Source organism: Notolepis coatsorum, assembly GCF_963971535.1.
Source record: "Notolepis coatsorum genome assembly, chromosome: 16".
Classification (NCBI taxonomy): Eukaryota; Metazoa; Chordata; class Actinopteri; order Aulopiformes; family Paralepididae; genus Notolepis; species Notolepis coatsorum.
In genome coordinates, this window is record NC_140180.1 from 21,801,060 (window position 1) to 21,828,523 (window position 27,464).

The following is a 27,464-nucleotide window of genomic DNA, read 5'->3' on the forward strand; positions in this document are numbered from 1 at the left end:
ATGTAGCCTAGAACTGAGAACCTGGACTATTCAAAGGTTTTCCTCCAGAGTGGGCTAGAGTGCTTTCTAATGCCTATGAATTAGATGTTGTTCTTGTCTGGATCTGTTTTATTGATCTGCTTGCTTTTAGATGTTTAGTGTTTTCATACGGCTAGTGTCCGTTCAGTGTCAGTTAAATGCTTGTTGTGTAAGAAACCGCCTGGAAAAACGTTCATTTTAACAAATGATGGGTGTTGAAATAGATAATGGTCTTCACTCCATTAGTCAACACAATTTTAATTTTTCATATCACTTCATGTGCAATACCAGGAATTCTTCATGAATGTTCTTACTTTCCAAACTTTTCTTAACCCACTGAACAATAAAACCATCATACAGTTGCATTTCTCCACTCCAATTGTACACATTTACATCGCTTTGCATACGTTCTGTTTCTTGCTAAATGTGCCTCTAACCCCACAACAAACCTTGACATAGCAATGTACACTACATCACAAATATAGATTGTCACCGTAGAGATATTAACTTGTACACAAATGTAAGATACACATTAAGTGTGATTACATGCACATTGCTATCCCAGATGCAAGTTAACATCTTAGTATGGAATATACATATTTTCATATCCCAAGTGCCAATAAACTCACACTACATGCGTTTTCCTGCTGATTGATTGATTGATTGATTGATTGATTGATTGAAAACTTTATTAACAGATTGCAGAATGGGTACATTACAGTACAGCTCAATACATACAATTGTTAAGGGGATGCAGACCGGAGAAAGACTTTCGTCTTGTTTACATCAGGGTCCCCCAATATATGTAACCACAAGTATATTGCAGGTATTACCATGGAAACAAAACGTCGACAGTAAATAGGCTAAGGTGTTTATATGCCTCAGTATCCAGGATAATATCTGCATATCCCAGGTATTCAGGATTCTCATAGTCTTGATAGAGGCAACTCGTAGATTGGATATATAGTATCTCCGAATATGCAGGAACGCCAATGTGCATGTAAACGCACCCATCGTCTCTAAGGCACTGGACGTTTGGGAAACGAAAGGGTCCAGCCATCTGGGACGAGTGAGGACGAAGACACTATTCACAGCGGAGCCCCCTTTCTGCTCTCCAAATATATAATTGTACTTGTGACATAAAGGAGAGGATGTGGAGCGGCGAAAGGGAAAACGCGTCCCACCGCCCTGCTTCGGTCGAGAAACTGGGGATCACATGTAGGCAGTTCCAGAATAAAGCATCATCGCTTCTCTGGCTCCTTGGTAGCCTTCCTGTCCGCTTCTGGTAAGGGTGCTCCACATAACCTGATCGGTCGAGTCCGAGGCTCGCTGCAGGATCGTGGGCTGAACTCCTCAAGAAATCTTACAGGCGCAACAACATCCCGGGGTGGGTTAGGACCCCAAGCCTGAGAAGATGGAGCAGGTGTCATCCAAGCATCTCTGTGCCTGGGGGGGTATAGAGACGGCACCTGGGGAAACCCGTCGCGATTCCCCGGAGGGATCACGGCCGATACGTCTTGATGACGTCTTTGATGGGCCTCCGGCATATCGGGCAGCAGGCGTTGATCTGTCTCTTGAGCTTCTGCCCACAGTCGTTGCACAGACACATGTGTCCACAGGTGTAGATGACGGTGTCCACCTCCTGGTCGAAGCACACAGTGCACTCCCCGTTCTTCCCAGCAGAGGGCGCCGGCGGCTCTGAGGCGGAGAGGGTGGGAGATACGGGGGGACCGAGAGGGGAGCTGGGAGCTGTCACTGTGGGGAGAGACGAGAGAGAGAGAGAGAGAGAGAGAGAGAGAGAGGACTAGGATCAAAGAGAGAGAAGACATGCGCCGTAGATATCCTCTTCTCTTTTACATTTCAATTCAAACCTTGCCTCCAAGTTGCGACACGAAATTGGCCTCCTATATAGAAACAGAACCAGCTTTCCTTTGATTAGTAGGAGAGTAGCAGTTTTCTTATCGATCTTGGACTATGGTGATGTAATTGTAATAGACGTGCTGCGGCCTAAGCCCTTAAATCCCTCTGTCTATCACTCTGCCCTCAGATTCATCACCAATGATAGATACGACATTCATCACTGTGTCCTTTATGAGATGGTTAGTTTGTCCTTGATGATATTTCTTAATTTTGAAAGCCCTTACTGGTAAGCTACCTCCTTATACTACATCATTATTGGAATGGCAATTTGGTACCTATGGAACCCATTCTAGTGACTGGTTGGTAGGGCTGACCTTCGAATATTCTTTTGGAATTCGAAGCTTCGGGGCCGAGATTCGATTTAAATTCGAAGCTTCGAGATAAAAAAATAAAAATAAAAATGTATTAAATTGTTTTTTTTAATGTTGTGGGACTTGTACAGCACTTTGTTCAACTTTGTCAGTGCTGTAAAGTTTAAACCTTTTTAAATCTTAGACAAACGAAACACTGCTTTCATGAAATATTGTAAGCCGTCATTTGAGGCTTTATAAAAGCAGCACAATGAACACAAATCTGTCAGTGCAGAGTCCGACCTCATCTTAAATAACAAACAGCATTGCTTGTTGTAATTAACAAAGAGAGGAAGAGTTGATTTTGCAAAAAAATAAAAATAAAAAACATATATATAATATATTCTTTTTTTTAAATATATATTCGAATTTTATTTTCATATTCGAAGCCCATGCCCATCGAACGAAGCTTCGACGCTTCGAAGTATTTAAGACAGCCCTACTGGTTGGTCCTTAACTCATTGAGCGCCAAAAACGAGATATCCCGTTTGTGAAAGCCAACGCTTGAGTGCCAAAAACGAGATATCTCGTATTATTTTCCTTTTTTCTTTTTTTGATTATTATTATTCTAAACACTCACACAGACCTTTGCGAGTCTTCCTGGGACCTCGGATTAATTTAGAATTGAAATGACGATTGAATCCCGATAGGTGGCAGTATTGCTTACCTTTTGAACTGGGCTAGTTTAGTGTGTGTGGGGGGGGGGGGGGGGTTGCTCATTCACTGCTGGGCACAATAGTAGCCACTAGCCTGCAATGCAATGCAATGGTGAGCGAACTATTGGAGTTTATTATGAAGAAAAACGATCACACTTATGGATGATAAGGTGCGTTTTCACCAGACTATGTTGGATTCTAGTATTTTCAAACGGGCTATTTGGATGTAACGTTTACCTGGCTGTTCTGGATTTAATACCCTGGCGCTGCTAACAGGCCACCTAACGTTATATTTATTGATCCTGTTCTGATCCAAGACACTTGGAGCAAGAGTGGAGTACCTGCTGACAAAGGTAACATCTATTTTACGTCTATTTTACCGAACCCCATCATAAAACATGCCTTTGTAATTATCCGAGGGTTGGAAACCCCCCCCCCCCTTGGTGGCCCTGTGAACAGAAACATTCCATATAAGGTCGTGTTTACCTTTGACCTGGAAATAATATAGGTTTCTTTTTTTAAATACACATAACAAATTAGAGAGGGCGGGATTGGGGAAAAACTCACTTCACTCAAACCCAGAAATAATACTAGGTCTATATTATACCAAGAATATATTGGTCATCACTGGGGAATAGGGTTACGCTTATATAACAGGTACATGTATTCCCACAATACACTACGGAAAAAGGTTTAAACTGCATGGAAAGGAAATGTAGATTCTAGACCCGATATTTGGCAGGTATTAGAATTGGCCATTTTTGACATTTTTACCGTGGAGTGTGTTGTTTAATACAAGACATACCAAATGATTAACAATAGATTAACAGATGAACAATACCAGCAGAATAACATTTCTTTAAAGGTTGTGCGCCAACACGGCATGTCGTAAGTTTGTGACCCTCTACACTCGTGAGAACACGTGGTGATCAGAAGAAAACGTGATACAGACACAACTTGACCGATACGGATTGGGACGGCGGAAATAATCGATATCGGTATCAGCCAAAAAATAATAACCCCCCTTCATCGGTGTATCCGATTAGCAAAACATAAACGTGGTATTATATTTCCTTCATATCGTTCAGCCCTGGTGTCTGAGTGACCTACCCAGGGAGGACTCCGAGGCGGAGGAAGATCTGTTGACACTGAAGGCCAGGTCTGAGTCACTGTCGTCTGGGCTGCCACCCTGGGAGCTATTGGGGGACGTGGACGGAGGACTGGACTGCAGGGTCCCTGCGTCACATATACACAAACACACCAGGAATAAGTACACTCAGAAAATTCAGAAATCGATTAAAGCATTCTTTCTATGTTCCCCAATCCTACTAGGTGATTAAACACCCAGTTGTTCTCCTCTCCACTCCCCTGTGTTGCCACGACAACTGAATTGCCCCCAAGGGGATTCATAAATGAACACTTGACTTGATGTCACATTCAAATTATACACCTGCATATAAACCATATAACTCTGTATGATAGCCTGTATATACTGTAGATATATATATATAATATATATTCTTACTGTATATATATATATATCCACATCTGTCTGTACATACCTGCACATAATCATTTTATATATCTGTAGATACTATATCTATATCTGTACATATCCCTTACCTACTCTTACTAGAACCATACTGTATTTATACCTGTATCACTGTACATATTGGTATTACAACTCTGTACATACATCTGATTAGCACTACACTCAGTAGTACTCATTTATACATTTTATACCCAGTTTAATCACTTGTACATTGTATATTACTATTGCACTTTACTTAATTCAACAGAGGCTAATGACTCCCTCACTGGAGAAAAGGCATTTTCTATTAAATCCAGGAACATTTCTTTCATGTCTGTAGCTAGCATTGTGCGGAGATTCTGCAAGTCCTCAGGGAGGTTGGGTGGCGCGTCGGTCGCCATCGTTAGCGGTATCATTAGCCTCTTCGGAGTATTGAGCTGTCGAAAGCGTTCCTTTCTCTGCGTCTATTTGGCATTTCTTCACGCTGAGTTATTAATTTTGACTTTGTGCAATTTCTTTTTATAAAGTTTAAAAAAGACAAGAAAAATTAAGTCTGGCTTGTAGAATGTCGGGCGCCACCTCCTCACGCGTCTGTTCCCTTTCACATCGTAACCGGGAGCCCACTATTGCACTTTACTGTTACCTTTGCACTCTGGTTGGATGCCGAACTTATTTTCGTTGTATTGCACTTGTGCTGTATGATGATGACAATACATTTGAATCTAATCTAATCTAGATGCAGAGGATTATCTTTGAATATTAGACTAGGACTAGGCAAATTAGACGAGTCAGAGCTCCTGCTCAAACACATTTGTTATGGTAATCATATTTAAATGACGTGAGGTGAATTATTTTTTTATGCCTATCTCAAACCCCGCCCTCTTTTTCTTGATCCTCTAATCACGAGAGAATCTGAGAACGAGACCGAGTAGGGGAGACACAAGAGAGAAGGTTCTGGCAGGATTCAGGGTTTAGCCAGCAGGGGGCCACATGGTCCCAGAGATGGGAGTCTTCTTAACCACGCTACACAGTGTGTCTACCCACCATATTTTAAATATTAACTTGTAAGTGACGTCATTTCAGCTATTTTTATGTTTTGACAAGCCCCTTGGGACCATAAGTCATCAGTAAATGGGGCCGGAGCGGACGGGAGCTGATGTGGGAACAGAGGAATAGGGTCGATAAAGCTCAGCCCACAACCACACAGGGGACACAAGGGCATCGGCTACGCCAGAGCATTCCTCCGAGTCTGGGAACAATGACATAGATTTGGGTCGTGGCTGTTGAAGCTCTCAAGACGGAACGGATGAAGAAGAATGTGACCATTTAACCCTTTCACTACCACACTACCAAAGGGTTAACCCTTTCACGGCGACAATACAGAAGGTTAACCCTTTCACTGCCACACGGCAATAACCCTTTCACACATCTGTAGTGTGGTAGTGAAGGGGTTAACCTTCTGTAGTGTGGTAGTGACAGGGTTAATAACATGTCACCATTCATCCTGTGAGGATCTCACAAGTGACATCGAGATTTATGATGTAATGTGATGATCATTTTGGTAAGCATCACCGAACAGTTGTGTAAGAACAGAGTAATCTTAATGAACATTCTTTTTTTCTAGTCTTACAAACTGATGACCTGCATCGGTGCTCTTTATTTCAATTTCTACAGCCATATATGATAACATGGCCTTTTAATGGACCTTGTTCATTTGAGGTTATCTAAAATAATGTTTGAGTGGCAATAAGCTATGAATTGTGGATGGAGTTCTTTATTTCTTTTTTTATAATAAGAATTCTCATTAAAATTATATACCTGCATATAACCCATATAACTATGTATGATAGCCTGTATATACCGTATATATATATATATATATATATATATATATATATATATATATATATATATATATATATATATATATATATATATATATATATATATATATATATATAAGATATATATATATTACTGTATACATATCTATCCACATCTGTCTGTACATACCTGCACATAATCCTTTTACATATCTGTAGATACTACAGTATATCTATATCTGTACCTTACCCACTCTTACTAGTTACTCTGCTGGCCAGTATGACTACGACCATACTGTTTTTATATCTGCTATCACTGTACATATTAATATTACAACTATGTACATACATCTGATTAGCACTACACTCAGTAGTACTCATTTATTATATTTTATACCCCAGTTTAATCACCTGTACATTGTATATTACTGTTGCACTCTGGTTGGATGCCAAACTTATTTTCATTGTACTGTACTTGTGCTGTATTGAAGACAATACATTTGAATCTAATCTAATCAAAGAGATGAGATCTTAGTTTCCTGACATGTTTTACCTAGTATCCTGAGTCTGTTGACGGCCCCATGCAGGGTGAAAAAGGCCCAGAGGACCTGAGAGGAGTCCACACACAGCAGCCTGCCACGCCCCGTCCCGTTCACCCCATGGTGCACCTCTCCGTTGGACAGCAGGCTGAAGCTGAGGACGTCCCCGGAGCTGGGCGTGGGGAAGCCCCGATACACCACCCAGTACTCCTTACGGTCCAGCAGCACCTCCGGGTCCGCCGGCAGGTCCCCCGCGTGCAGGCTCGCCGGGTCACAGGACGTCAGCCCGAACAGGAGCGCCCCGAAGTAAGGCAGGCCCAGGTGGCCCACCTCCACGTACAGAGTCTCGCCCACGTGCAGCGGCCTGTCGCTGAACACCAGAGTCCTACTGCTGTCCAGGAAGTGGATGCACGCGGCGGAGCGGTCCGCGGAGAGGATCACGTCTGAGCCGCGGACGGGGTGAAAGTGCAAGTCGCCGTCCAGCGGGGAGGGAAGCCCGCGCGCCGCCCTGGGGACGTTAAAGGTAGAGGAGGAGGACGTGGAGGAGGAGGAGGAAGGGGCGGCGGCGGTGGTGGTGGCGGCGGTGGTGGTGGAGGAGCAGCAAGGGATGACCTGGCTGTAGTTGCTCAGCTGAAGGGTGGCCATCTTGGCGGCGGCGGCCTGGTTGTTCTCCAGCTGGTTGTTGCTGTAGTTGGCCGAGTCGTGGCTGCTCTGGGGCAGGTAGGCGCTCAGACGGGCCGCGCTCAGGCAGCTGGATGCCACGCTCTCAGCGAATGTGCTCTCTGTGGTGAGGGGGGGAATGAGGATAAGCAGGTAAGACGATAGCTCAGCTCAGGATGAAGACTGACATGCACGTGGCAAGTCTCAACGGGCGCCTGACAAAAGACCACACACGGTAGGAGTAGTCTGAGTCCGCACACCATGCTGGTCCCGAGGTGTAGTCATTTATCAAAAGGTGCTGTAAGTGATATCTGCTTTGGAACACTCTCCCGCAGGTCAGTAGGACAGCAGACTCGGTTGGCACTAAAAAAAAACAGCTCAAAATGTACCTTTTTAAACTAGCTTTTAAATGAATTATTATCTTAATTTTATTGTCTTATTTTTCTTTATTTCTATTATTTTTACTTCAATATTTTATTATAATTTCTATCATTATTTTATGTATTTTCTTTTTGCATTTTATTTGTTATTCTTCAAATAAAGAATACACCTGCATATAAACCATTAGTCTTATTTTACTGTTATTAAATTTGTTCTTATTGTTTACTGTCTAAGTAAAAAAATAAAATAAAAATAAAAACTATTTTAACTATTTTATTTTTCAGTCTTTATTATTATTTTATTTTGTAATTTCTTATTGTCTTGTGTTATTGTCTTACCGTTTGTCTTATTTAGCTGTTTTTACTATCTTATCTAATTGTTTTACTAAAACATTTTAATAGTTTTAATGTCCTATCATTTCCAGTGTTTATAATTACTTTCAAACTAGAGGTTGCAGATCAACTATGAATTAAGATCCAGCAATTGCATCTTAATTGCAGTTCCTAAAATGTCATCAGAAAGATATTTTAGTGAACCGTTTAGGTAGGAAAAAGATTGAGTGGGGGAAAAAGTGGGAACTGGATACTAGAAAATGTATTTTCTGTTTACTGCAGAGTGGAGGGACTGGGAGGCCCATGTTACTGACCAAACACTCTGTATGAGTGATGGCTGCCTGGAATGTAGAGCTACTTAACACAAACAAAAAGAACTGCCTCTACAGCACCTTTAACATCAAATGAAACATTTCCAGTTACACGCCTTTCATCAGATCATAGTTTAGACCAGTGTTGTTGTAGTACTCGAGTCCAGGACTCGGACTAAATTTTCAGGACTCGTGGCTCGACTTGGACTTGAGCACTGATGACTCTGAAAGACTTGGACTTGGACAAGAGCATCGACTGCATTCGGACTCGGAAGGTGCAGGCGAAGACTCAAACTTGTTAATTGATAAATACATTTTTCTTTTGTAATAGGCCCTAATCATTTGGCATAATATATCGATGGCTAGTACATTTGTTTGGCTATTGTGTCACAAAGTAAATAAACTCCCTTTGAAATGGTGACCGCTGTGTCATTTATGTTTAATGTAGACCTTTTTTTATTTGTATGTCAGCTCTTTGACTGCCAGAGTGGAGTGGACTCAACCTTGATGACTTGGACTCGGACTCGGACTAGGGTAATGGGGACTCGACTCTGGCTCTTCTTTGGTGACTCGGACTCGAACACTGGGGACTCGAGACTCGGCTCGGACTCGAGATTTAGTGACTCGACTACAACACTGGTTTAGACAGTTCAATCCATTTTCAGTTGTGACCCCGTAATGCTTTCATGTCCTCGTGCTACGTAATGAAAAGTGGACGGGTCATAGAAATGGAATGTAAACATGTCCCTATTAATACAATTTTGATGACAAGCTGTGTTCATTAATGTCCCTATTTCACTCTGCCGTTTCAACTCACAACCTTTATCATCTCTGTTGCTCTGTTAGAGCTGTCCCCGCACTCCCACGCGGAGCTGTCTCTGCGCCTGTAGGTCACAGCCTGCTGAACACTGCATTGTACTGTATACTGTATTGTACTGTAACTCAGTTACAAATTTTTTCTACTCTGTATTGTATATTGTATATATGTATATTGAACACTTTTCGTTTACACTTTGTTTACGTACTTGACTTTCTATTTTATACTTTATCTATTTTTACCTAGCACACTCTCTCAGGAGCATAACAGAAAAAAGCATTTCATATAAAAGTATTCTGTATTTTTGTATGACAACTAATAAAGAAATTAGAAAATAAACTAGAAACACCTCTGCCCAAAAGAGCCCAATTCTGGGACATCCATGACCAAATTAGTTTGAAAGAGAATATAAAGTTGAATTGGGTGTATGTATAGTATATTACTAATAAAGAGTAGTCAGTTAGTTTACCAAAAAGTTTGTTTTCTCCCTGTCTGGGCAGAGATGTTTGACAAACGTCGGGGGATGAGGAATTGAAAGAATTGCTAAATTGCATTATAGACATTATGGGCTGACGTATATGCTTGCAGTACATATATATACACACATATATACACAGGTCTGGTGCTAAAGCCGCTCTTGGCTGGGGAAGCAGAGGCCCTCATTACTATTTCTACAGGGAAGCTGGAGGAGAAGTCCAAGCACACGGGCCCCTCAGCTGAACCCCTGGGATCGGCTGCCTTGACCAAACATGGCCATCGCTCCTGTCAGACTGAGGATAAACACACCCAGTGAGAGACAGGGAAGCGGGGGGGGGGGTGATTCAGAGGCAGGATAGTGAGGGAAAGAGAGAGAGAGATGGGGGAGGGAGAGAGAGAGAGACAGAGCAGAGATGAGAGTGTATGAAAAAGGAGAGGCAGAAAGAGAGAGGTTGGGCTGTTGGATCCTGGCTGACTCTCCATGTTGTGTGTGTCAGTCTAAAGGTTCTATATTATAACTAGAGACAGTGATGAGAGTTCTATAATATAACTAGAGACAGTGATGAGAGTTCTATAATATAACTAGAGACAGTGATGAGAGTTATATAATATAACTAGAGACAGTGATGAGAGTTATATAATATAACTAGAGACAGTGATGAGAGTTATATAATATAACTAGAGACAGTGATGAGAGTTATATAATATAACTAGAGACAGTGATGAGAGTTATATAATATAACTAGAGACAGTGATGATAGTTATATAGTATAACTAGAGACAGTGATGAGAGTTATATAATATAACTAGAGACAGTGATGAGAGTTATATAATATAACTAGAGACAGTGATGGGAGTTATATAATATAACTAGAGACAGTGATGAGAGTTCTATAATATAACTAGAGACAGTGATGAGAGTTATATAATATAACTAGAGACAGTGATGAGAGTTATATAATATAACTAGAGACAGTGATGAGTTATATAATATAACTAGAGACAGTGATGAGAGTTATATAATATAACTAGAGACAGTGATGAGAGTTATATAATATAACTAGAGACAGTGATGAGAGTTATATAATATAACTAGAGACAGTGATGAGAGTTATATAATATAACTAGAGACAGTGATGAGAGTTATATAATATAACTAGAGACAGTGATGAGAGTTATATAATATAACTAGAGACAGTGATGAGAGTTCTATAGTATAACTAGAGACAGTGATGAGAGTTATATAATATAACTAGAGACAGTGATGAGAGTTATATAATATAACTAGAGACAGTGATGAGAGTTATATAATATAACTAGAGACAGTGATGAGAGTTCTATAGTATAACTAGAGACAGTGATGAGAGTTATATAGTAGTAATAGAACTAGAAAGCTAGGCCTGCCTACTTTAAAACGATGTTGCGATTGATGAAGTGAAACAGAATTCAGCTAATTCAGTCTGATTATCAGGCAAAGGTTATAGGTCACTGGGCTGGCGTACAGACGGCTCTGTCCCTGCGTGGTGAGGCAGTAGCCGTCTCTCTCTCTCTCTCTCCACTCTCCCTCCTATGGAGTTCAGCTGTTCTCTGGGGGGCTCTCTGGAAACTGCTCGACTTAGCCCTGAATGTCGTTTGCGACTGTGAAAATAAGTTCCTCAAGTTTCACGGTTGTTGTTACAGCCATGTATTTATGTGAAGACCGGTCTTCACATTCTTTTTTCTAGTCTTACAAAGCGATGACCTGCACCCTTTTTGGGTGTGCGCGTTCTTTATTACATTTCCACAGCCCTATATGATAACATGGCCTTTTAATGGACCTTGTTCATTTTGAGGTTATCTGAAATAATATTTTAGTGGCAGTATGCTATGAACTGTGGATGTAGTTTGTAAAAAGAAAATGATAAAATAATAATATATATTTGTTTTAATTATTATTATAATTTTAGTCAGTTCGCTTGTGTTAATTGCTATCCTCTGCTGGATGACTGAAGATAACGGGGGGGGGGGGGGTATATAAACATTCTATACATTGTATAGGAGGGACGGTATAGGGCGGGTGAACCAACGCAACAAAGCGCTCACCCAGCAGCGTGACCTCCTGCGTGATGCCGTAGATGTCTATGATGGCCCAGAGCGGACAGCCGATGCTGAGGCCGCAGTGGAAGAGGATGGGCTCGCCCTCGTTGATGCTGTAGAAGACCCTGCCGTGGCGGTCGGCCCAGAAGGCCAGCACGCTGTCCCTCAGCGCCAGCCTCTCCGGGAGCGCCTTGGCCCAGTAGCCGGGCCGCGTCACCAGGTCCGGGCAGGCGTACTTGGGGATGTCGGCCGAGGTCAGCTCGCTGGGGTCCAGACTGGTGAAGCCGAAGCGCAGAGCCCCGCTCCAACCGGTGTGGACGCCGGTGAGACGAAGGCGCACCTACGGGCCGGGTTATAGGAATACATCTTTAGTTCATGTTACGTTTTCACAAAGGGATTGATTTCATATCGATAGTCGAAGAGCAAAACCTCCTATCTGCATTTTTTTTTAAGTGGGGGAAAAACCTCCTATCTGCAGTTTGCGAGGCACAAATACCTGGTCGGTATTGTTAACACATAGTAATATAGTCCAAAAACAGTGTATTGTATTGGGTATCCTTAAAAAATTGCATTCTGCAAGAACAAGAACAAGTTTTCTCAAAAAACTGCATTTTTCAGATAGGAGGTTTTGCTCTTCAGCCATGGATACTACTAGCTTTTCATGATGTGGTTTCTTTTTTTTTTTTTTTTTTTTTTTTTTATTATTATTGCAAAACAGAAATTATTAAAAGTCAGTACTCAACACACAATGCATAATGAAACTAACAGTCAAGGTGGCTAAAATTACATGCAAGTACAGAAACAAGACAAAAAAAAAGTCTATAATAATATTTTACCATATACAGTGTATATCCAACGAAATTAACAATTATACAAATGCCTTATACAGGATATACCCCTAATACCTATTTTCTAAAACCCTACACACATATGCTCCAGCTCGAACCCCCCCCTCCCGGACCCCTCCTTGGATAGTACCTCCATTATCCCTCACTCCTAACCAGACACTACCATTATAAGCTAGCTTTTATTCTCTCCACCACTTCTAACCACATTGACATTTTGGATTCGTTGAGACCCAGAATTCTTGCTGTAGATATTTCTTGATAAATCACATCGAGATATGTAAGAGACCAAACTTTGCGATCAGTTTTTTAGCTACTGTGATACCCGATAAAACCAATCTCTTTAGCTGTGGATTTACTGCAAACTCAAAAACATCATTCAAAAGCAATACAGAGGGGTGTACTGGTATATTCCAAGATACGAGTTTTGATAATTGATGGGTCACATCTTTCCAGAATGCCTTAACTGGTGGGCAGTCCCAATACATGTGCATAAATGTCCCTTCGTCTCCATTTGTACATTGGGAGCATTTTGAGTCTCGTTTCAGGCCCATTCTGTTCAGTCTTATAGGAGTCAAGTATGTCCTGTGAATATAGTTAAGATTGATTTGTTGATGGTCCGGGTTCCTTGATGTAAGACGGACATTTGCCCATGCTTCTTGCCAATCAAAGTCACTTTCCAGGTCTGGTATATCCCTCCTCCAGACAGTGTCTAGTTGGAGGGTTTCATACGAGGACGTTAGTAATTGATAATAAAAACCTGATACAAAAATATACTACTAGCTTTTCATGATGTGGTTTCTTGATGAACCTCTGGCTGGAAGGGCAGTGTGAATGCCAAGAGGAGAAAAGGGCCAAAGCAAACAGATTGAATGTTAAAAAAGGCCAACCTTCTCGTAGAGCCTCACGGGCCTCTGGCTGAAGGTGATGCCGTTGCAGAAGCTGTTCTTGCGCGTGGCGCGGCGCAGCTGGCCGTCCAGACGTATGTTCTTGCCCTTGGCGTGAGGGTGGAAACGGGGCGACTCTAGACTGATGCTGACCGGGGGAGCAGATGTTCTCCTCTCCACACCCGCACTGCTGTTGGGCAGCGTGTAGTACTGCCTGTTGGCCACCTGGCGGGGTTGCAGAGTCGCATCTGTGGGGCAAAGAAATTCAAGATTCAAGATTCAAGAGGTTTATTTATCACATACATGATACCAGGGCATACAGTGAAATGCCCGCTTCGATTGAGCAATAAAATAAAGTAAATAAAATAAGTAGAAGATGATAAAGTAGACATAAAATAGACATGATAAAATAGACATAATAAATCCTGAGATAAAAGCAATACAATGTTGAGCTACGGATTAAAGGCACTGGGTCCTATGTACACTACTATACAATATACAGTTTTACTCTATGTCCCTATGCTATCCTTGCTAGTACTAACTATACTATACAATAATCACAACAAGTTCTTTCCTTAAAGTTTCCTTCTTTTCCCCCCCTTCCTTTAAAGTGTCATTTTCTTATGTGTTTAAGGTGAGACACCCCAGGTGAATAGGCAAAAAAAATATTTGAATAGATATCACTATGAAACGTTCCCAGTTTGTTATGTACATAACAACTTAGAAAAAATGTATTGCAAGTTTTCTGAGATCTTATGTTTATATATGCAAAATAGGCATTACCTAATTAAATATGCACTAATTTGCATATGACGTTTGGGTATAAATACCAACATTGGATGATGCCAGATTTTAAAAAATTGTTTCATTATGTTGACACATACCACAGTGAACTTTGTACAAGGGGGATTGTGGATATGTCTTTTTATCATCCCATAAATCAGGAAATGCTGTCTACAGTCATAAAAAATCTATTTTCGCCATGTTTTTTGGTCTAAATGTACTATAAATCAGGCTATGAATGATATATCAACAAACCCCTCTGTAGAAAGATGCAGGGTATATATAGGGAAAAAAATTGGAAAGTATGGTGTGTGTAGGTGCTATGGAATGGTAGATTTATACCCAAGTGTGTAAGAAAAAACACAATACCTAATCAAACCGTTAGTAATAGACAACCTAAACACATGCCTGATAACTGAATAATAATAATAATAATAATGATGTTATTGAACTGAACAGAACTACACACAGGCTACAAACAGTGTAGTAACAGTGTAGTAACAGTGTAGTACAGTGTAGTACCCCCTAATAGGCAAAATAATATTTGAATAGATATCACTATGAAACTTTCCCAGTTTGTTATGTACATATAAACTAAGAAAAAATATATTGCAAGTTTTCTGAATTATATGTTTATATATGCAAATAAAAAAGGCACTTCCCCATTAAATATGTGCACATTTATGGATGCAATAAGGCAAAATTAAGTAAAATAAACAACTAAATGTGTGTTATTGACGTTTTATTGTCACTAGTTTCATAGAAGACATGTTTAGGAAGCAAAATATAACAAAATCTCAAAATCAACCAAAAAAAGTATATTTGCCTATTCACCTGGGGTGTCTCGCCTTAAAGTGACTTGTGGTGCGTTTGTGTGTGAGCGAGTGCAGCATGTGTGTTGTGTGTGTGTATGTGTGTGCTCATGCGTGCTTGTGTGTGGAGAGATCAGTGTTCAATGTTCTGATGGCCTGAGGGAAGAAGCTGAGCCTTAGTCTCTCTGTTCTTGCTGCCTGTATGCGGAGGCGCTTGCCTGACCGCAGCAGTTTGAACAGGCTGTTGTTGGGGTGGTGAGGGTCCTTCATTATTCTGCAGGCTCTAGATTTGCACCTCCTGTTATATAAGTCCTGCAGGGGTGGTAGTGCAGTACCCGTAGTACGCTCTGCTGAGCACACCACTCTCTGTAGGGCCTTCTTGTCCTGTGCCGTGCTGTTTCCAAACCAGGCAGTCAGCCAAAGAAAGTCAGGGGCATGAATTGTAAGCCGGTGCCGCTGCTGCTGACTCCGAATTTATGGTTGAGATAAAAGTCAGTCAAGTCTTCTACCTGACCGACCACATAAAGAGGATGATATGGCACTCGAAGGGCAGGGCAGTTTTGGTGGCTCCGATCGTGTCAAAACCAGGACTGGGCAATATGAATGATCATATCTTTTCCTTATTTTTGACAGTATCATATATCTACATTTGATGGTATTTGACTAAATATTGTGGATGAAAGTATTGTAAAAAGGCATAACTGGAAATAGCTTAAAACACTTGTTATATGTGACTGTCCTGTATGTAAATCTTATGTATTTATTGTGGGGATTGGGAGGGGGGGTGTTTGATGTTTCATGTTGATGTCCCAGTGCTTAATTAACATGCTGTACCGCAAACAATTACCACCAACCATAGTTGTGTGGCATTAAAGTATCTTGTATCTTGCTGTATCTTGTGAACAGGAATCTATAGCTGGACCCGGCTGTCGCGAATAGAGCAGAGCTCGTATCCACATGCAGTAATTCATGTCACAGTCAGTTCCATGACAGTTGGCTTTGAGGGCAGAGGCCATCCATGCAGTGGAGTCTAAGATACTTCCTTTCCTATAGCAGCACTGTGTACCCCATCCTGCTCCACTAAAGAAAATATGTGCCTAACCCACATTTACACAGTATTAAAAATAAAAGTTCCCTTCCCGCACTGTCCCAAATCAGTCCCGCTAACATACGCATATAACACTTTTAGATGACGAAAATAAAGCAAGGTAAGGTGCCATATATAAAACTTCCCTTCTCAGTGGAAAAAATTGTGAGGTGGGTCACTTTTCAACGTAAGTATAAGAGCGGTTGTATCAAGAGCTTGCTTTAAAATAGGTTTGAGCAAGAGCAACATTAAGCATGAAACACTCCTGGAAGCTTTGCAAACAAAATCACCAGCAGTGGAAAAAGTCAACAACAGAGGAATAAATGTTATTTATGGTCCACAAACGCCCTTGGTCTACACTGTACAGCGTAAACACATTCTCAGTAGCCTCTTTCAGGCCTCTACAGTTGTCTTCAGGTGAAGTGATGATGATGAGCATTCAGAAGCAGGATCTGAACGAGAAGACTTGACCTTTGATTACGTCTTCAGAAGGAGCACTTGTTCCACTTGAGACAAGAGAATGATGGCGGCGGTGAGTGGTTTAACCTCCGGCAATCAGATCAGTGAGGAGCTGTAATCCTAACCAGTTGAGATAAACTTGGAACAGTGTTTTGAATAGGATTAACATGTTTTTGGTTTTGATATCAAATCAAGCCCTCGTCAAGCCAAATGTGACTGTTTACGTCTACAGTCTTCTTTTGGTGGGTCCATGTTTGTGATATGTTTCAATGAGCGCAGGTACCAATGAGAAAGGGGGGGGGGGGGGCTAATTTGGGTCCCTTGATTTTAAAAGTTTAAAGCAACCATGGTTTACAGAATAGGCTGGACGAAAAGCCATTAGTCAATACAGAAAACATTTATGTTCAACAGCAAATAGAACAACAAGGTTATCCCATGACTCAGCTCCTTCAAGAGTGATCTCTGTGATCTACGCGGTCGCAGAGCAATTGAACGTCTGCTTATGATGTACTAATCCGTTCAGATGCTGGGTAAAGAGACAATCACTCAGTGAAATGTAGCACAGCACATTTACCAAATTAGACATTATCTCTGATTACATTTTAAACTACGAGGGGGTTTTGGAACATCTGTAACGTCTCAGCCGACCTGTGTGTGGCCCCTTTCTCACGAGGCACGACTCGAGACTACACACACAGGGACATGTGTTGTTAAGTCGGGTCGGGTATCGGTTATTTTCTTACTTTCAAATGATGCCAGTTTCTAAACAATGCAAACATTTATATATATATATTTTTTTTTAATAAAAGTTTGAATCGCCGATTTAAACTTGGTGAATGGCATCTCTTGTTCTGTCAGATAATAGTCCGTCGGTAACCCCCGTTCAGGCTACGATGGGCTTCTACGATTGGCTCTGTCTGTTCCCTCTGACGTGCCTCTGAAAGCCTTCAGATCAAACACAGGTCTACACGGCTTGTGTGCATTTGATTTATTCCACTGTTGTACTTAACCCTTTCACTGCCACACTAAAGAAGGTTAACCTTTCACTACCACACTACAGACAGTTAACCGTCTGTAGTGTGCTAGTGAAAGGGTTAACCTTCTGTAGTGTGGTTGTGAAAGGGTTAACCCTTTGTCATGTGACAGTGAAATGGGTTAACCTTCTGTATTGTCGCAGTGAAAGGGTTAACCATTGGTAGTGTGGTAGTGAAAGGGTTAAAAGTTTAGCCATGGGAAACCGCTAGCAAAACCGGACGTATTTACTTTTTTCACTAGCCATGGTAAACACAGTCCTGGTTCCAAACAGGTGCCTATTAGCCTGTTGTGTCTCAGACTCGACCACCTCGCTGACGGGGCGAGAGACACTGGAGGTTTGAGGTGATGGGACTAATAATAACACTGGACAGAGAGAGGAGACTGATGAAGACACTCGGTTGCCATCGTCAGACGGAAGGCGTAGTTGCAGCACAATAGCTCATGCTGCAAAGGGATCACTAACAGCACTGTCAATGTCAGCCGTGGTGGATAACGCGTCCGCTCTACCCCATATCTCGGTATGGCTTAAGAGCGGGACACGATGCCAATACGAAATATAATGACAGGTTATGTATATAACCTAGTTATATGAGTACTGGCTAAGCGTCCCGCTCTTAAGCCATACCGAGATATACCTCATCTCATGTACCTAGTGTACTCCATCAACGAATAAACCAAAAAAACACCCAGCACCTGCCAGGCCCCGCCCCTACTGCCGTACTATATTAGTACTGGGCATGGCCACCACTCACTCTTCCTCGGAAAAATCGTTTCCAAAGAAAAGTTTCCCCAAGGGAACTCAGGGCACGCTAAGAGCGGGACGCTTAGCCATACCGAGATATGGGGTAGAGCACCCCCCTGAGGACCCGTAAGCCCACATCAGGGGGGAGGGGAGTCCCGTCACCCCATCCTTCCTAATGAATAGGGGGCGCAGTCAACTCCACCCGAGTGTGAACAAGAGGGAACTAGAACCCCTTGAACACACAGCACAGGCGGAACCACGTGTGACACAACACACTGTGGCCCACACCCACACACCCCTGCTACCCCACCAAAGGACGGGAAGCAGGAGAGGCCACAGACCTCAGAACGGCCTGGGAGACAGAACCCCCGGTCATGTCCATGAGGTAAAACCTTACGAAGGGACCCGGGGAGGACCATGAAGCTGCAGCACAGATGTCCTCCACCGAGGCCCCACCCAGCAGAGCGGTAGAGGCTGCCACCCCACGAGTGGAGTGCGCTCTGACGCCCCCAGGGGGAGCCAGCCCGGCCAACGTGTAGCAAAGGACAATGGCCTCGCACAACCAATGGGACAGGCGCTGTTTCGACAGTGCCTTACCAGCACGAGAGCCCTGAGTACGGCTGAGGTAACCCCCAAGCCCGGACCGGACATGACAGATGAAGGCCCGCCTCCAACTCACTAGCGTGAGGAGGCGGATGAAACGCCTGAACCATAATATCCCTGGAGCGGAAAGCACTCCGGATATTTTTAGGCACGAAGGCTGGATTAGGCCGCAGAGTGGCACCGCTATCGGAACGAAAAGACAGGCACTCTGGCCGTACCGAGAGAGCACAAGCACACCCACGCGTTTTAGCGGAGGTGATGGCCAGCAAGAACGCAGTCTTCGAACGACAGCCGTTCCAACAGCGCTTGCTCAAGAGGCTCAAACGGGGCCAAGGACAACCGACCGAGGACCAATTGAAGATCCCAGCTCGGAGCCAAAGAGCGTTTCACCGGCTTAAGGCGTCAACGCCAAGCAGGAAACGCTTCACAAGAGGGTGGCTTACACCACTCTTGGAAAATACGCCACTTACCCGCGTAACCCGCGATAGTGGAAGGAGCATGCGCGTTCCGGATGGTACCAACCACAGAAGGATCCATCCTCTCCAGACTCACCCTCTCACCAGCCAACCCACCAGCAACTGGCCCAGCACAGGGAACTAACACAGAGACCCGTGCGCTTGAGAGAGGGCCCGCGATGACCAAGGAACAGGCCATGACGGGATACCAAGAGCTGGACCAGGACCGGGAACCACACAGCTGCGCCTCGGTCCGGCGCAATCAGGATCAAGGACCTGCGCTCCTCAACGTACCCGCCCCAACAACTGACCTAACAGATGTATGGGGGAAAGAATCCCAGGCGGCACGGCATCGGTCCCAGACCTGCCTGACTATGTCCGGACGTAATCCCCACCCGTCAGGGTGAGGACCGCCCTGCAACATTACACCTGTACCCACATTCACCCTGCCGGGGATGTGGAGAGCCCTCAGGCCGCGCAGATGGAGAACGCCCATAGCCAGCCGCCCGCCGCCCGGTGCAGACGGGGGGAGCGTACTCCTCCCTGTCTGTCGATATACGACACTGACGTCGTATTGTCTGTCCTGACTTGCCTCTCACCGGGCCTATTTCCATACTGGAAAAGAACCACCTCCGTAACCTCCTCCTAGGGTGAAGAGGAGGCCAAGAGGGACCACGGAATGAGCAGATGCCCTCATACCGAGCAGGCGGATCACGGACAGCGCCGTAACCGTCCTAGGACGGAACCTCCCGAGCGTGTCGCAACACGCTCTGAGAGGGATGCCCATAGCACTCCACCCGTTGACTGGGAAGAGGAGTACTCTACTTCCAGTCTACAGCAACCTCAGGCTGGTAGGAACCCTGCCTGGCATGAGACCTGACGATCCACCTTGACCGCCAAGGACCAGAACGTCGGCAGGGCAGAATACACTTCGTAACCCCTGACGACGCAGAGGCCCCAGTGCGGCCTCCACGCACTTGGTGAAGATGCGGGGAGCTAGAGAAAAGCCGAACGGCAGCCCCTGGTACTCATACGCTAACCCTGTAAGGAAGCGTAGGTAAGCCCTAGGACGGAAGATCGGGGATGCGAACACGCATCCTACAGGTCTATGGAGGAGAACCAGACCCCCACCTGCCTGAAGAAGTCCACTATTATCCCTGTACCCAAAAAATCCAAGCCTGCTTGCCTCAACGACTACCGCCCTGTAGCTCTCACCTCCATAGCCATGAAGTGCTTTGAGAAGCTAGTAAAGGGCTACATCTGCTCCTCCCTCCCCATCAACATGGACCCCCTGCAATTTGCATACCGCCCCAACAGGTCCACGGAGGACGCCATAGCCCATGTGCTGCACACAGCAGCATCACACCTGGACAAGAGGCAGGGGAACTATGTGAGAATGCTATTCATCGACTACAGCTCGGCATTCAATACCATAGTCCCCTCCATACTCATAGCCAAGCTCAGGGACCTGGGCTTGAACTATGACCTCTGCCAGTGGGTCTTGGACTTCCTGACTGGCAGACCCCAGGTGGTGAGAGCAGGCAACTGCACCTCCTCATCCATCACCCTCAACATAGGGGCCCCCAGGGCTGTGTTCTGAGTCCCCTCCTCTACTCCCTGTACACACACGACTGTGTGGCTCAGCGGAGTAGCAATACAATCATCAAATTTGCTGACGACACAGTGGTGGTGGGCCTGATCTCTGCCAACGACGAGAGGGCCTACCTGGAAGAGGTCAAGGTCCTGGCGGGATGGTGCCAGGAAAACAGCCTCTCCCTGAACGTCAGCAAAACAAAGGAGATGATTGTGGACTTCAGGAGGTCGGGGGTCAAGGACTACAGCCCCCTCAGCATCGACGGGGCACCGGTTGAGAGAGTCAACAGCTTTAAGTACCTCGGAGCCTACATATCCGAGGACTTGACATGGACCACACACATTGACAGTGTTGTGAAGAAGGCACGACAACGCCTCTACTTCCTCAGGCGCCTAAGGAAGTTCCAAGTCAGTCAGAAGATCCTTAAGAACTTCTACTCATGTACAATAGAGAGCATCTTGACCGGCAACATCACCTCCTGGTTTGGGAATAGCACTGCACAAGACCGAAGCAGACTACAAAGAGTGACACGTTCAGCCGAACGCACAATTGGAGGGGGGCTCCCCACCCTCCAGAACATTTACAACAAGCGTTGCAAGGGCAAGGCTAAGAGAATCATTAAAGACTCCAGTCACCCGAACAACTGCCTCTTTGAACTGCTGCGGTCAGGCAAGCGATACCGGAGTCTCAAGGCGAGCACAGAAAGACTCAGAAGAAGCTTCTATCCCCAGGCCATCAGGCTGCTAAACGAACAATGAACACTACACAACAACAACCACCAAACGCACATAGCACACACATCCACACGCACACACTCACTTTAAACAAACACACTGTAGCACCCACTCCACACACTTTATAGCACACACCCACTTTAAACAAACACACTGTAGCACCCACTCCCCACACTTTATATTTATTGATGAAGGATTGCACTACAACTCGTACACCTTACTGTAAATTGTACCTAAATTGTACCTCATCCCATTTCTGCTTTGCACTATATAGTACTGTACATTAGTACACTGCATAGTATTGTATATTATATGGTAACTCAGAACATTGTACATTATGTCTATACCGAACACTGTGACCTCATTTTCTTCTTCTAAATTACATGCTATACTATGTTATTTGATACTATCTTGTCTAGCACAGTCTCTGGAGCGTAACAGTAAGAAGCATTTTGTATGAAAGTATTCTGTACTTCTGTATGACAACTATTAAAGAAACTTGAACCCGTCCACTTCAGTGGAACGTTCACCAAACCATCCCGCCCCTGGCGCCGACACACAACTCGGTTGTGTAACAAAACAAACCAGCATTACTAACACTAGCATCAATGCCTGATGACACAGTAGCCAAACCTTGCACGCTGTTCCTCGATCTGCTGCCACAAGACGAGGGAACATCAGAATAGATCCGACGTGTCGTTGGAACATACCCCGAAGATTCCAGGGGTAAGCAAATCTCTGTAAGCACTCAATATTTATCTAAACTTTTCATATCAACTAGTTGCATAGGGCGTCTTGCATCCGCTATGATGGAAACGAAAATAGAGGAAGAGTGAGTGGTGGCCATGCCCAGTACTAATATAGTACGGCAGTAGGGGCGGGGCCTGGCAGGTGCTGGGTGTATTTTTGGTTTATTCGTTGATGGAGTACACTAGGTACATGAGATGAGGTATATCTCGGTATGGCTTAAGAGCGGGACGTGATGCCAATACGAAATATAACTTGCTTATTAGCCTAATCTCCATTTGTTTTCTATTATGAGGTACAGACTAATGTTAAAGGGGAACTACGCCTCATTTCAAAATTCATACATGTTATTCGTCTGGTCTAAGACATTCCGAAAATATTAGTGAACGTGACGTGACCAACTCTCTCCCGAATCCAAATACTAGAGTGCTAAAACTCTTTAGTTTGTGATGCCATCGAGTATTAGGTCTGGAGCTGCTCCGTAGACAACTTGGTGAAGATGGTATACATCCAGGGGAATGTCCTTAGTATATGGTTACATTTTCTGTTGTTTCAGAACTGAGAACACTACTGTAGAATGAAGCTAATTTGGGTATAAAAGAACGAATGTTCGTTAGAAAACTAACATTCTGTGGGTCCACAAAACCAGTCTCCCATTCATTGTCTCTGGAGCGCCCTCCTGACTTTATCCTTGATGACGTGCCGCGTTTGAGACTCACTTCTCTGGTTTCCGGCTTTGAGAGAGAGAGTAAATCATGTTCACGAATATTGATTGAACTTTCCTATAGGCCATGGAAATAACATACTGGAACTCTTAAATTAGGCGGTGTTCCCGTTTACGACTTAGAGCAGCAGGTGTGCAAGCTCTTTGATGTGTCTTTATTGTATAAATAGCCCAAAACCCAACCATATACAGTATGAGCCTGTGTACCTCAAAGCATTGACCTCCTAGCCTGTGTCGATCCGGGGCATCAGGGAGGTCACGCGACGAGACTATCAAACCAACCAATCCACCAATAAAAAGACAATAGGTTGAGGTTAGAGATAAGAGAGACTGGGGTCACGATATGTCAAATGAAAATGGATTTAGGGTATTCATAAATCCCCCCCCCCCCCCCCCCTCCCGGGTCGGCAGAAGGAAAGTGAAATAAAGGGGTGAAAAACAATGGAGAGACTGGGCAAGGAGACAAAAAGAGAGGACAGAGTGAGGCTAAGCTGCTATCAGAGATGCGGTTCGGAATCACAGCCTGGCCGAGGCTTGGGGGCTATTACTGTCAAAAACATGGCCTCCCCCTACCACTGCTAACACACATGTGATTAGATTATTTTTAGAGACAGAGTGTGGTATTGTGTGTATGGCTGGCTGCTCCCTTTCCTTTGCTCCCAGTGAAAAAAGTGGCACACAAACAAGACATCGCCACAGGATGCACTGTGATGTAGAGAAAGGAGGGCATTTTGGAAGTGGAAAACCTTTCTGAATTTGATTTATTCTTTTTAAGAGAAATTGTTAGGGAACAGAGGTGGCCATTAAACCAGCAGTTATTAGATATATCATCCTAGATATATCTATCCACACCTGTCTGTATTTACCTGCACACAGTCCTTTCCTTTTACATATCTGTAGAGATACTATATCTATATCTGTATCTGTACATATCCCTTACCTACTCTTACTAGTTACGCTGCTGGTCAGTATGACTACTCTACCATTCTGTCTTTATACCTGTATCACTGTAAATATTAATACTACAACTCTGTACAATACATCTGATCAGCACTACACTCAGTAGTACTGATTTATATATTTTATACCCCAGTTTAATCACCTGTACATTGTATATTACTGTTGCACTCTGGTTGGATGCCAAACTTATTTTCGTTGTACTGTACTTGTGCTGTATTGAAGACAATATACATTTTAATCGAATCTAATATAATCAGTGGCCATTATCCGTTCCTCCTTCTGTATAATTAATTATTGATGTATATATCTGCTAAATATATAACCTATTATTACTGTATACACTAACGAAAATCTAGACATACAGTCATTAAGCACCATACAAAGCATACTCTGGTGGATATCAGATTACAATGTTCCGTCTTTTGTGTCTGTTGCTAGGAGCCGTGAATATGGAGTTCCTCAGTTGAGGCAGCATTATCGTAAAGCCGGGGAGTCTGATCACTTGAAACCCTATGGCCTGTCAGTCTATAATGACAGCTTCCTCTCTCTGAGGCCTATGGAGTGAGGAGGGAGGACAATGTCTCGGTCAGGTATACTGATGATGAAGTTGAGACGGAAACCATAGGATGTTCCCTATCGAGGTTCTGTTCTCTCTGAAGAGAGGAAGACGTCTTGGGAAACAAGTCAGTGACCTTGTGATGATACGCCGAGCCAATACAGCGATGATGGTTCAACGCTCTCAGGTGTACGTTTTCATCCGAATTCCATCTTAGAATTCTACACCCCCCCCCCCACGCCTTAGAACTTAGAACTAAAATCAGTATGAACCACACTGGCGGCCATTGGTTCTAAACATTTTAAAAAATCCCAATCTCTTTGTGAGACGGTAGAACCCGAGGCCCACATTGTGTGGCCAGCGATCCTGCTTCTCAGATGCCCAGCAGCCTCTCTGACTGGGGGGCATGTCGTTCCCCGGGTCCTATGTAATGTTCCCTGATTGATTGATTGATTGATTGGTGGATTGATTGATTGATTGATTGATTGATTGATTGATTGATTGATTGATTGATTGAACATTTTGAAAGAGGGCCTAAGCTTAACCAGTTCGAAACAAGGCGGACATTAATAATTAATAAAATAATAAACATTTATAAAATTTTCAATCAATTAATCAATCAATCGGGGAACATGGGACCCGGGGAACATAGGGATGATCCCTCTGACTGTACTCTCACATCAGCTGACCCAAATGGCAGTATCTGTAATAACCTCTAACGATTATAGGCAGAGTTGGCCCAAACATGTCCTGTGTGAAGAAAAAAAATACATTAAAATGGGTGTTCCAGTTGACGGGTTTATGTTGATGTTGATTCTGAGATGAATGCATCTCTGGAAATCAGGAGACAATTGTTTATTATAGGACACAAACAATATTACTGAAATACATTGATGAACCATCAATAAGGCTATGATTGAGGAGAGAGAAAAACAGAAGGCACATTTGATCGCTTCAGAAATAAGTCCGATTCTAACGTCACTATCAATATCTTGTTACAAGAAACAAGCATGAAATGCGATATGTTCTGTGGCACAGCACAGGCAGCTATACAATGTAACGGTCAATTAGAGGAACTATTTAAGAAGTGACAACAAGGCGCCATAAAAACGTACGGCATAGCATTTGAATTATTAAATCGGCATAAATCACAATTTGCCTTACAATGGCACGAATTACACTTTCCTAATGTGGCAGTTACTTAAAAATAACACCCCTTATGCTCTTTATATTACTTGTTTCTTGCCGTGGAGCAGTGGAGGAGCGCGTCTTTCTGCAGCGCGTCAGTTGTCAGGGGAGCTACTGTACTGTCACGCGTGTACAGTGCAGCCGCGCACGTCGCGAAATTAGGACACGCCATATTCATAATACACGTGTAAAAGCACAGTCGTTACAAGAGCTGTCAAAACAGCCAGTTTAGTGGACAATTCGCTGTCAAAAGTGTGTGCGTAAAATGTCTTACCTATCAAAGGCTTAGGTGTCGTGTTCCCCATAATTATGCCCAGCAGTAAGTCCTCTCAAAGGCTGATGATAAGTTAATTCCGAATGCACTATTTCTCTGCACATCCATTTATTCCCTCCACACACGGTGTGATGAGTATCTGTTTTTGCCCGGCTTCAGCGTGGGTAGGGAGCCTTTGAATGGCGCTGTATCTTCCCAGTGGAGCATGGACAACAGTGCGCATGGACATGCTCCTCTTATCTCGCTCTAAACGGGCAGCCACTTCCAACGGCTCTCTCACACCGATTCGCTCACTGGCGCACAGCAGCTCCCCTCCCTTCTTTAGTATTTATTGGGATCCCTTCGGCACGACTTTAAAGACACAGCGAGGTCCCCCTTTCAGAAGCAAACACAGAGCTTCTGATATTTCCTCCTAATAAAAAATTAAGTGATAGCCTTTATCGGTATGGTATGGTGTAACATGACCAGGAACATCTAAGCATATAGCAGCATCATTCAAAGATGTGTAGGAGGTCGGACTTAAAGCAGTTTTAAGGGAGGGGGGGGGGGGGGGGGGGGGGGGCTGAGTCTGATTGCTATTTGCATAAAGGAGGTCAGCCACAGTCAGATGTTCCTTCTGCATAACACTGCGAACCTGATAACACTACAGTGATTCCATCAACTCTTTTCAGTGCTATGATGACACCGTCTTCATCTTCCTTCGTCTTTGAGTATGGACCAGAAGGGGAAACACTCTTTAACCCAGACACATTTGAATATAAGTCAAGGGATTGATTGATTGATTGATTGATTGATTGATTGATTGATTGATTGATTGAAAACTTTATTAACAGATTGCAGAATGGGTACAATACAGTACAGCTCAATACACACAATTGTTAAGGGGATGCAGACCAGAGAAAGACTTTCGTCTTGTTTACATCAGGGTCCCCCATTTTCAATTCATCATAACATATATGACATACTTGACATACAGATAGTCAGTACTGCTACATCTATACATTTATGACATACCAGATTTGCAAATACAGTACTGTTTGTGATACAGAAGGAGTCAAGAAAAGGGAGTATATACATTTGACGTAGAA

General features: G+C 43.6%; 1 protein-coding gene across 1 annotated transcript; it reads right to left on the minus strand.

Annotated features, from left to right (window-relative positions):
- Positions 1 to 26,713, minus strand: neurl1b (neuralized E3 ubiquitin protein ligase 1B). Its single transcript, XM_084332323.1, has 6 exons — positions 26,377 to 26,713; positions 13,627 to 13,871; positions 11,898 to 12,231; positions 6,852 to 7,619; positions 4,055 to 4,180; positions 1 to 1,773 (listed from the first exon to the last, which is right to left on the minus strand). The coding sequence occupies exons 1-6, from the start codon at positions 26,405 to 26,407 to the stop codon at positions 1,520 to 1,522; spliced, it is 1,758 nt and encodes a 585-aa protein (XP_084188449.1). The 5' UTR covers positions 26,408 to 26,713; the 3' UTR covers positions 1 to 1,519.
- Positions 26,714 to 27,464: the final 751 nt, after the last annotated feature.

Excerpts from the sequence above, each read along its gene's own strand:
- neurl1b (XM_084332323.1), bottom strand. The coding sequence starts at position 26,407 with ATGGGGAACACGACACCTAAGCCTTTGATAG. Across the intron at positions 13,872-26,376 it reads GACACCTAAGCCTTTGATAG|ATGCGACTCTGCAACCCCGC; the intron begins GTAAGACATTTT and ends TTTGCCCCACAG. Across the intron at positions 4,181-6,851 it reads CAACAGACTCAGGATACTAG|GGACCCTGCAGTCCAGTCCT; the intron begins GTAAAACATGTC and ends TATGTGACGCAG.